The following is a 12102-nucleotide window of genomic DNA, read 5'->3' as shown; positions in this document are numbered from 1 at the left end:
ATTATAGTGTATGTGCAGATGGTCTGGATAAAAAATTTGGGGACAATCAAAATATTTATAATGTTCCATAAAGGAAGAGGTGTAGTATTGCAGTAGGTGACTTTGAATTGTCTATTATCATGGCCTTTTATTTTAGTTTTGTTTATAGTCAGAAAGGGAAGAATATCAACCCTAAATTTAGTTTATTAATGAGAAAACATCACAATTTTCATGATTTGGGGTGATGAAACATAAGTTTCTTAGAATGTTTGCATTTAGATTTTTGTTATGTACTTTATTCTTTTTGTCTAGCTCTGGCTAAACAAGATACATCTTCATTAACCGAAGCTGTAGAACAAGTTGCAAAGCAACAACAATCACAAACATCAGAAATAGAAAGAAACAAAAAAGTTCTGTTGCATTTGCAGGTAACCTATTTCACAAAGTCTTGTAAATGAGTTTCTATGTTCTTCAAAACTATATTAAATTAGTAAGAAGGAAGTTATTAAGCAAACTTAATAACTTCTGAGGAAGCAATATAACATTTCTAATGTTCGTATTTATACCTTCTAAATTATTCTGTTGTCCTTAAGTAAAGACTTCACTGGTGTCTTAGATGGTAAATAATCCACCCGCAATGCAGGAGACCTGGGTTTGATCCCTGGGTTGGGAAAATCCCCTGGAGGAGGGCATGGCAACCCACTCCAGTATTCTTCACTGGAGAATTCCCATGGACAGAGGAGCCTGGTGGGCTATAGTCCATGGGGTCACAAAGAGTCAGACATGACTGAGTGACTAAGCACACATAACATCCTTAAGTAAAATCTACATGAATATTCCAGTTTTGTGGAACATTTTACATAATCATTGTGCAGAGATTCAACAGTGTCATCGTACTGTAGATAAGCATATAAAACACAATGGTCACATAGAATTATTTTGAATTTATTTGATAGTTTTTCCTAAAATTCTGAACTGAAGGAAGATTAAGTTTTTAAGCCAGTGTTTTTAAAGATGTGGCTTAGAAATTACTAGTTGCCAGTGAACATTTCAGGTAGATAAGGAACATTTCAGGTAGATAAGGAACATTTCTGTGTTCCTTAAATTTTCCCTGGAGAAGGAAATGGCTACTCACTTCAGTATTCTGGCCTGGAGAATCCCATGGACAGAGGAGCCTGGTGGGCTATAGTCCATGGGGTCACAAAGAGTCGGACACGACTGAGCGACTAACACTTAAATTTCAAAATATGTTCATAATTCCATCGCAGGAATCTGAAAGCCATACTTGTTTTTGTATTCAGCGTAGACATAATTATTCTGTTAATAAAGCTGAAGAAGGAAAAATGGAAACAATGTTTTTACTTTTTAAAGATTCTTTATTAAATGTATCATTGATATGAGAAGAATATGAAAAGAATATAATCTAGATCTGAATTGCCAGGAGATGATTTGCTACTTCCAGCTCCTTGATTTAATCTTTCCATGCTTCTGTTTTCTCATTTGTAAAATGGAGATAATAATAGGACCTATCTGTAACGTTTTCATGATAATTAAATGAAAGAATACTTGTAAACATTACTTAAGGTATCCTTTCTGGGACCCTGGTGGGCAGTGTAGGACCAGATTTTGAATATGGTTTTAGGCATTAATGCATCAACAGATAAGATAATAATTTTCAAAAAAGCAAGAGAGTTCCAGAAAAACATCTATTTCTGCTTTATTGACTACGCCAAAGCCTTTGACTGTGTGGATCACAATCAACTGTGGAAAATTCTGAAAGAGATGGAAATACCAAACCATCTGACCTGTCTCTTGAGAAACTTGTATGCAGGTCAGGAAGCAACAGTTACAATTGGACATGGAACAACAGACTGGTTCCACATAGGAAAAGGAGTACATCAAGGCTGTATATTGTCACCCTGCTTATTTAACTTATATGCAGAGTACATCAGGAGAAACGCTGGGCTGGAAGAAACACAAGCTGGAATCAAGATTGCCGGGAGAAATATCAATAACCTCAGATATGCAGATGACACCACCCTTATGGCAGAAAGTGAAGAAGAACTAAAGAGCCTCTTGATGAAAGTGAAAGAGGAGAGTGAAAAAGTTGGCTTAAAGCTCAACATTCAGAAAACTAAGATCATGGCATCTGGTCCCATCACTTCATGGGAAATAGATGGGGAAACAGTGGAAACTGTGTCAGACTTTATTTTTTTGGGCTCCAAAATCACTGCTGATGGTGATTGCAGCCATGAAATGAAAAGACGCTTAGTCCTTGGAAGGAAGGTTATGACCAACCTAGATAGCATATTTAAAAGCAGAGACATTACTTCGCCAACAAAGGTCCATCTAGTCAAGGCTATGGTTTTTCTGGTGGTCTTGTATGGATGTGAGAGTTGGACGGTGAAGAAAGCTGAGCGCCGCAGAATTGATGCTTTTGAACTGTGGTGTTGGAGAAGACTCTTGAGAGTCCCTTGGACTGCAAGGAGATCCAACCAGTCCATCCTAAAGGAGATCAGTCCTGGTTGTTCATTGGAAGGACTGATGTTGAAGCTGAAACTCCAATACTTTGGCCACCTCCTGCGAAGAGTTGACTCATTGGAAAAGACCCTAATGCTGGGAAGGATTGAGAGCAGGAGGAGAAGGGGACAACAGAGGATGAGATGGTTGGATGGCATCACCAACTCGATGGACATGGGTTTGGGTAAACTCTGGGAGTTGTTGATGGACAGGGAGGCCTGGCGTGCTGCTATTCATGGGGTCGCAAAGAGTCAGACACAACTGAGCGACTGAACTGAACTGAACACTATGTGGTAGTATAGATTTCTTGTAAATATTTGCATTGCGTGAAATTAAAAGACGCTTGCTCCTTGGAAGAAAAGTGATGACGAATCTCGACAACATATTAAAAAGCAGAGACATTGCTTTGCTGACAAAGGTCTGTCTAGTGAAAGCTATGGTTTTTCTGGTAGTCATGTATGGATGTGAGAGTTGGACTATAAAGAAAGCTGAGTGCGGAAGAATTGATGCTTTTGAACTGTGGTGTTGGAGGAGAATGTTGAGAGTTCCTTGGACTGGAAGGAGATCCATCCAGTCAATCCTAAAGGAAATCAGTCCTCAATATTCACTGGAAGGACTGATGCTAAAGCTGAAACTCCAATCCTTTGGCCACCTGATGCGAAGAACTAACTCATTGGAAAAGACCCTGATGCTGGGAAAGATTGAAGGCAGGAGGAGAAGGGGATGACAAAGGATGAGATGATTGGATGGCATCACCTACTCAATGGACATGAGTTTGAGCAAGCTCCAGGAGTTGGTGATGGACAGGGAGGCCTGGCGTGCTGCAGTCCATGGGGTTGCAAAGAGTCAGATACAACTGAGTGACTGAACTGAACTGAACTGAGTCACTTTTAGAAAAGAATACGTGTTGACAGTAGGATATAATATAAAAATAATAATGTCTTAGATTTCTATAAAGAATCATTCCGTAGAACTTGTCAATCTTCAAAGAGTTTTAGAGATGTTATTTCATTTATATTGAGAACCTAATTTCTGTTGAGCATTTTGCTGAACATTGTCCTCACTCTTAAGCTACTCACCACCTGTTGAAAATGCAAGTGGAAGTGTTAGTCAGTCGTATCGGACTCTTTGTGACCCCATGAACTTTAGCCAACCAGGCTCCTCTGTCCATGGAATTCTCCAGGCAAGAATACTGGAATCGGTTGTCATTCCCTTCTCCAGGGGATCTTCCTGACCCAGAGATGGAACCTGGGTCTCCTGCATTGCAAGTGTTTTCTTTTACCATCTGAGCCACCAGAGAAATCCTCACCATCTGTTGAAGAGGGAGACAAATAACTAAGCAAATAATTACATGCAGGGAAGTATGTCAACAATAGAGACATAATCACAGATTTAACGTTGAAAAAGGAGTGATCAGTTGAGTTTTAAAGAATAGCTGGAGTTCACTAGAATGATTGGGTGTATGGGATTGGTTTGAGGGTTAAAGGGAAACGAGGATATGATATTCTAGACAAAAAATAAATAAATAAATAAACTGAGAAAATTCAGAGGCCTAAAATAGCATTAGTACATTCATAGAGCTATAAGTAGTTTGGTAGTGGAATAACATAGAGTGTATTTTGAGAAGCAATAAGAGAAGTATAGCATGAAAAGAAGCTTAAACTTTATTTTAGAGTTGATGATAGGGTTTTGATAGACTTCAAAAGAGTGAATTATTAGACTTATGTTTTAGAAAGAGAATTCTAGATGCATGAAAGATACTTGTTATAATCCAACATCAATTTAAGATAAAAACTGCCAGCAAATTAGGAATAGAAGAAAGTTCTAGCCAACTAAAAGGGCCACCTGCATAAATCCTACAGGCAGCATACGTAATAGTGGAGACTGAATATTTTTCTCCTAAGAGCAGGGGTAAGGCAAGCATATGTCTTCTTATCACTTCTGTTCATTCTGTGGTACCGATAATTCAAGCCACTCCTTCACAGAAAAAGAAATAAAAGGTATCCCGATTGGAATGGAGGGAGTAAAACTGTTTTTATTCACATATAGCATGATTTTTTGGGGGTAAATCCTAAGGAATCTATTATTTTAAAATCTGTTAGAACTAATAAGAATCCACCTGCAATGCAGGAGACCTGGGTTCAATGCCTGGGTTGGGAAGATCCCCTGGAGAAGGGAAAGGCTACCCACTCCAGTATTCTGGCCTGGGGAATTCCATGGATTGTGTAGTTCATGGGGTCGCAAAGAGTCGGACATGACTGAGCGACTTTCGCTTTCACTTCTTCAGGACTAATAGTTTAGAGTTTAGAAAGGTTGCAAGATAAGATTAATTATAAAAACCAGTTGTATTTCTACATTTTAAAAGAAACAATCAGAAATTGAAATTTAAAAAGCAGTATCATTTACAGTGGCATCAAAATTATGAAATAGGGGTAAATTTAACAAAAGTATTGTATTAGAGACCGAGTGTTTGTATCACCCCCTAAATTCATATGCTGAAGCCTTAAAAACCCATGTGGTTGTGGTTGGAGATGAGGTCTTTGTCAGATAATTAGGCTTAGATGATGTCATGAGGGTGGGATCCTGGTGGTAGGGTTAGTGCCCTTAGAAGAAAAGATACCAGAGAGCTTGCTCTTTGTCGTGTGATGACACAGTGAAAAGTTGGCCCTCAGCAAGCCAGGAAGAGTTCTCACCAGAACCTGACTATGCTAACACTCTGTCCAGCCTGCAGAACTGTGAGAGATAAATTTGTGTTGTTTTAGCCACTAAGTCTATGATATTTTGTTATGGCTATGCTATAGCCAACTAGGACATGATGTAAGACCTGTGTACTGAAAACTGCAACACACTGTTGAGAGAAATTAAAGACCAAAATAGAGAGATATACCATTTTCATGAATCATAAGATTCAGTATTGTTAACACATCAGGTCTTTCTCTTTTATCTATTGCTTAAAAGCAGTTCTACTCAAAATTCCAGCAGGCTTTTTTAGAGAACTTGACAGACTGATTCTAAAAGACCTATGGAAATGCAAAGAACCTATATAACTGGAACAACTTTGAAGAACAGTGTTGGAAGTTCTAGTTGAGGGAGGGGAGGAAGCATGGAAACAGGGAGACCAGTTAAGAGCTGGGCCATGCTACAAAGACGGGTCAGAAGTGAGTTAGGATTTTATTTTAGAGGCCCAGGCATCAAATTTGCTGTTAAATAGGTTGTGGGGATAAGATAAAGGGATGAATCAAGAATGGCTTCTAGGTTTTTTAGTATCCAAGGTGGAAAGTTTATTGAAATCAGAAAGGCTGAAAGAGGAGCATATTAGGCTTGCAAATTAAAAGCTCTTTTCTGAACATGTATATTGAGATGGCTGTCAGATATCCAAATAGAATCTCAAATGGGCATTTTAAATATCAAAACTGGAGATAAAGATTGAAGTTCATCAGCATGTTGTATCTTTCAGTGTGCTTCCCTCTCCTGTCTCTGTCAAGAAAAGGATAGGCTGGGTCTGCCTTCTTAGTGAAATGCTTCCCTCCCATAATTATACATTTATTTAAAGAGAATGCCCATAGATAGAAGAAAAAGAATAAAGGCCTATAGTTATACTGGTGGGAAAATCTACAGAATTTGATGAATAGTTAAATATAAAGAGGGCTTCCATGATGGCTCAGACAGTGAAGAGTCTGCCTGCAATGCAGGAGACTCAGGTTTGATCCCTAGGTCAGTAAGATCCCCTGGAGAAGGGAACGGCTACCCACTCCAGTATTCTGGCCTGGAGAATTCCATGGACAGAGAAGCCTAGTGGGCTACAGTTCATGGGGTCGCAAAGAGTCGAACATGACTGAGCCACTGACGCTAAATAGAAACAGAAGTGAGAAATTAAATATGGCTCCCAAAGGAAATACCATTAACTGAGTTTGGGAATATAGAGGTGTGGTAATTTGCATTTTTGGTCCCAAATATTCATCCTTGTGTATATCCACACCCTTTACCATTTATCATTATAATGACCTCCCGTAGTGGGTGGACATACTTTCTACCCCTCCACTGAGAAGTTTGATCATGTGACCAGATGGTATGTTAGCAGATGTTATTCTAACAGAAGTTTGAAAAAGTTTTTACATAATTGGGCTTCCATTCTTTGCATTTGCTATAATCATGAGAAGGACATGCCTGACTTGGCCCACTGGAGGATAAGATACACGTGAAGCAAAGTCAAGACACCCCGGTCAGCTCAGTTGAAGCCAACCTAAACCATTTTACAGACCGCCAATCTCCAGACATTTGAACAAATCCACCCAAAGTTAACAGAACCACCTAGTTGCTAGCAATAAACACTAGTGTGTTACAGAGTTTTTGTGGTTCTGACAATTGGCAACTGATACAAGGGAGGACAGGATGGGCCCCGGGAGGGGAGGCGTCATCTGATTTTTGGACGATGAATTTGAGATGCCCAGTGATAGCTGGGCATAAGACTTAATAGCTACTTACATTCTGTGAATCATCAGTATATATATATTTCAAGATCTAAGTATGTGTAAGATTATCCAAGGAGTATAGATAGAATGAGAGAAGAAAATTATGATGACTGCACCCTGAGGAAAACCTGTATTTGAAGGAACCAATGAGATAGAGAAGGAATGCTCAGAGGTATCTGAGGAGAAGCAGAGAAGAGTGTTGGGTAGGTTTTAAAAAGCTGGTTAGAAATGCCAAATGCCCCGGAGAGGTAAGAGTTACGCATGCTCTGTCATGTCCAGCTCTTTGCAACCCTGTGGACTGTAGCGCACCTGGCTCCTCTGTCCATGGGATTTTCCAGACAAGATCCTGGAAGTGGGTTGCCATTTGCCTCTCCAGGAGATCTTCCTGACCCAGGAATCGAACCCGCATTTCCTGAACCTCCTACATTGACAGGCAGATTCTTCACCACTGCACCACATGGGAGGCAAAGATAAATATGCCTTCATACTTATCTTACAAGTGAAGAAAGTGAGGCTTGAATAGGCTAATTAAATTTGCTATTTGATCATGGGCTTCCCTGGTGGCTCAGACGGTAAAGAACCTGCCTGAAATGCAAGAGACCTGGGTTTGATCCCTGGGCCGGGAAGATCCCCTGGAGGAGGGCATGCCAACCCACTCCAGTATTCTTGCCTGGAGCATCTCCATGGACAGAGGAGCCTGGTGGGCTGCAGTCCATGGGGTCACAAAGAGTCGGACATGACTGAGCGACTGAGCACAGCATGTATAATCACCCCAACTAGTAAACAGCAGTAAGGGCATTAGAACTTAGATCTTTTGTTATTTTAACTCAGAGTTTTATCATTTTTATCATAAATTTTTCTTTAATTTGTACTTCTGATGCCCATAAATATATTGTTAAAATTATTGTAAAGTATTTTTATATATAAAATGTCAAGACAAATGATAAAATTTTAACACTGTGAATTAGATGAACATTAAAAAATAAGAAATAAGTAACCCTGGGCTCCCTCTGATTATAAAATAATTTCATTACTTTATTACGTCTCCTTCTATTATGCATCAATTTTTCTATATTTGATAAAAATATTTTTTATGTTAAGTGATTTTTCTACACACACTGTGGATCAAAACAATGGCTTTTCTTTCATGTTGAATATCATGAATTAATAACAATAATGTTGAAATATCTTACAGAATGAACTTCATGAGCTTGAAACACAAATAGCATCGGTCTCTGCAGAAACTAAAGAAACAGAAAGGCAAATTTATCAGCAAGATGCTGCCATACAGAATACCAGACTTCAGTGTGGAGACCTGGAAAGTCAAATCAAATCCTTACATGCAGAAAATGTGAAGCTTAAATCTGACATAGAAGCAGCCCAAGAAAATTTTGAGGAACAAATGATAAAATATAATGAATACTATGCCAAGATAAAAGCACATAAAGATAGTTTGAAAGAGGTAGAGAACAAATGGTCATTTATGACTGAACTCAATGAGAAACGAAACCTTGTTGAAAAACTAAAGACAATGAAAGAGGAACTTAAGCTGGATCTCCAAAATCCAGAAGGAAACCTGATGAGACAAGCACAGGTTTGAAATATCACTTATTGAAACATTTTCTAGTATTCCTTTTTTTGTGAGTACATTATCATAACTTAGTAAAATGCCCATAAGTGCTCTAACTGGATTCACAGCTTTTAAAAGCTTGTGTGAGTGTGTGAGTCATGTAACAACCATGCCAAAAGTACAGATGTGTAAAGGAAACATCTCCAAATCCCTTGTGGATTAATAAAAATACATAGTCCAACAAAACCAGGTGAACAATTAATCCATTTGTTACAGAAGATGTGACTCACAAGAATGTTAACTAGCTTCCAGGCTAGTGGATCCAGACCAATTAAAATCTATTTAGTGTGCTTAGTGCTGTTACACAAACAATATGAATTAATAATTGCACCTAAGCATCTTTCTCTTAATATTCTTTGAAGACTTTGGGAGATAAAAACTTAAAATATCTATTATTTCTTGCTAAGAATTAAAAAAATATCCTATACACCATTGCCAAACAGTTGCCGCTGTGACTTCCGCTTTCCTTTGTGTCTTATTTTCATTTGGTTTTTACTTCTGTATCTTCAAATCTAAGGCTTGCTTGTTTGAATAATGCTTTCTTGTTCCTTATACCTATAGAAGTAACATTCTAATCATATTAACCAAAATTAAAAGTGGTGGTTAATCTTCTTAAATTATAGAAACACTGAAAATCTTGGATTTATATTAGCGATTCATTGTTTGACATGTATATTTAAAATTTTATAAACATACAGGAAGGTATTACAAAACTGAAGGATGAAATTACAACTGTAGAAGAATCCATCAGTGAACAAACTTGTTTTCTTGAGGAAGAAATAAAGACACATGAAAAATTAAGAAAAGAAATAGAGGTAAGTATTAAATATCTAGATTTCAATGTTTTATGGGATCATTTTTTAAACTTTTATTAATACTGTAGTCATAATTTGTGTAGTTTACTGTCAGTTCCAAAAACAGCTAGAGAACCAAAAAGAACTACGGAAAACAGTTGATACATCCAAACTATTAATAGATAAGTATAGATAACTCTCAAAATATTCAAATATTTGAATGTATTCAAGAAAAGCAAGTAGTCTTATTTCAATCTGGCCTAGAGTTCTTCCAGGTCTCATTCCATCAGGTGGTGGTGGTTTAGTTGCTAAGTCACGTTCAACTCTTGCAACCCCCTGGACTGTAGCCCACCAGGCTCCTCTGTCCATGGGATTCCCCAGACAAGAATACTGGAGTGGGTTGTCATTTCCTTCTCCACATTCCATCAGCTTTGTAACCAGTTAATATGGATAGACAGCAGAGGCTATCCAGTCAAAAAGGACCACTCATAGACAGAAATTAAAGACTCTTCAAAGTAAAGACAATGGAAGTGTTGGTATTCTAAACCTCTGACTTCCTATCTGTAATTTTCAATAGTCCAATTAGAAAACAAGCTAAATGATAAATTAAAAGTGAGACTAAATTTGAGATGCCACTGGCAGACCTTATAGTCATTGTTTAGATGAGAGGAGAACAAAAAGGGAAAGGTGTATGTTGTTAAGGGCAAGTAATTTTCACCCTTTAAAATTACTTTGGAAAATAAAAAGATGCATATTTTCAACTTGCTTGTGACTAATTTGACACAATGAAAAAGCAACAGGAATTTGAAGACAAAAGCCCTCACCTTTACAAAACATTCTCTTTAAGAAACACCATGATTTTATCTTCTATATTACTGCTGCTGCTGCTGCTGCTAAGTCGCTTCAGTTATGTCCGACTCTGTGCGACCCCATAGACAGAAGCCCACCAGGCTTCCTCGTCCCTGGGATTCTCCAGGCAAGAATACTGGAGTGGGTTGCCATTTCCTTCTCCAATGCATGAAAGTGAAAAGTACTAGCAATGTATATAAATGGGTATTTTTACACTTCTAGATATCAAGACTTATTATAAATCTATATATGTGGCATAGAAATATAAAAAATGATTAATGAAGCAGAAAAAAGGAATCCAGAAATAATCCATCATAAATGGAACAAACAAAATGTTAGTCATGTGAAAAAATTACAGTTTTGCAGTAAAATTAGATTCCTACCTCTGAACACGTACATACATAGACTTCCACAAGGATTAAAGATAATGTAGGAGACAAAATTACTTTGCATTTGCATTACAGAAGTATTTATTTTAAAAGACACAGACATATATCCAAACTGCATAATTAAATACTACTTTTGGCTCTATCATGAATTTCTAGATTATTGAGATGCAGCATAACAGTAAAGAAGACTAGACTCGTTTTGAGAGGGTGTATTTGTGACATACATAAGTGACTAAGCAGTAAGAAAATTTCGAACAAGCCATAGAACCTTGGGAATATGGTTTGAAAGGTCTTACCTTTTAAAACGTAAATACATATTAAAAAAGATAAAACCCAGTGGAAATGATGACCAACCTCATTAACAGTAAGGGATTGATAAATCAGACCACAATAAGGCCCCGAATTTGGCCTTTCAATTGTCAATATTACAATTTGTAAGATGTGGACCACCTGAATTCTAAAATACTATTGGTATGAGTATAAAGTGGTAAAAGCATTTTGGAAAGAAATTTGAGATTATTAATAATTTTTATTAAAGTATAGCTGTCATAAGAGTAGGTACATTATTTGTAAGGCTTTAGCTTGTTTAATTTTGACAATTTATATATATACCTGTGTTACCATGACCTTGAACAAGATATAAAACTTTTGCATCATGCTTAGAAAGTTCTCTTGTCCCTTTTTCTCAGGCTACCACAATTCTGATTTTTAAAACAGCTTTATTGAGATATAATTCACATAACATACATTTCAGTCATTTAAAATGCATAATTAAATGGTTTTTAATATGAATACAGGTATTGAACCCACGTCTCGTGCATCTCCTGCATTGCAGGCGGACTCTTACCACTGAGACACCAAGGAAGCCCTTGTAAACCATTACCATAGTCAATTTTAAAAATTTTCTTCACCTGAAAGGAAACCTGATACCCTTTAGCTATGCCCTTTCCATCTGTCTATTGTATTTATCTGTATTTTTGCTCCACCATATTCTTTCTTCCTCCCTGATGTTCTAAGATTTCCTCTTTTATCATTTTATTTCTCTTTCAAGCTTCTAAATTCATTCTTTTAGGAGAGGTCAGCTGGTGGCAGTCTTTTGGGTGTTTTTTTTTTTTTTCCATCTGAAAATGTCTTCGTTTCCCTTTCATCTCTGAAAGATGTTTTTGCTGGATATAGATTTCTGGGTTAACTGTTCTTTTCAGTTGAAAAATGCTGTGCCACTTTTTCTGGTCTCCATAATTTCTAATGGGAAATTCACTGTTATTTGAATTGAATTGTTTTCCTCTCAGACATTTGTTTCTTGCTGCTTTCAAGCTTTGCTATCTTTGAGTGAAGTCGCTCAGTCGTGTCCGACTCTTTGCGACCCCATGGAGTATAGCCTACCAGGCTTCTACGTCCATGGGGTTTTCCAGGCAAGAATACTGGAGTGGGTTTTTTTCTGGGATTAATTTCTTTGGATTTATCCGATT

General features: G+C 37.5%; 1 protein-coding gene across 22 annotated transcripts in view; it reads left to right on the top strand.

The window, feature by feature from the left end:
- The window catches only part of CCDC122 (coiled-coil domain containing 122), a 70268-nt gene that overhangs the window by 8226 nt on the left and 49940 nt on the right, over nucleotides 1-12102 (top strand). For 18 of the 22 annotated variants that reach the window (XR_014071530.1, XR_014071528.1, XR_014071524.1 and 15 more), the window contains 3 exons: nucleotides 292-407; nucleotides 8167-8565; nucleotides 9300-9416. Coding sequence is in view for 8 of the 22 variants with exons in the window: in XM_081551098.1 (XP_081407224.1) it covers nucleotides 292-407; nucleotides 8167-8565; nucleotides 9300-9416 (632 nt within the window). In the remaining 14 variants the exon portion in view is untranslated. The remainder of the gene's footprint in view (nucleotides 1-291; nucleotides 408-8166; nucleotides 8566-9299; nucleotides 9417-12102) is intronic. The other 4 variants (XR_014071532.1, XR_014071531.1, XM_081551101.1 and 1 more) reach the window with 1 other exon arrangement.

This window comes from Giraffa tippelskirchi, chromosome 12 (assembly GCF_054371585.1).
Source record: "Giraffa tippelskirchi isolate mGirTip1 chromosome 12, T2T-mGirTip1v1.2.pri, whole genome shotgun sequence".
NCBI classification, from domain to species: domain Eukaryota; kingdom Metazoa; phylum Chordata; class Mammalia; order Artiodactyla; family Giraffidae; genus Giraffa; species Giraffa tippelskirchi.
Note: the sequence above shows the minus strand (reverse complement) of the source record. Positions and strands in the feature narration are given on the sequence as shown.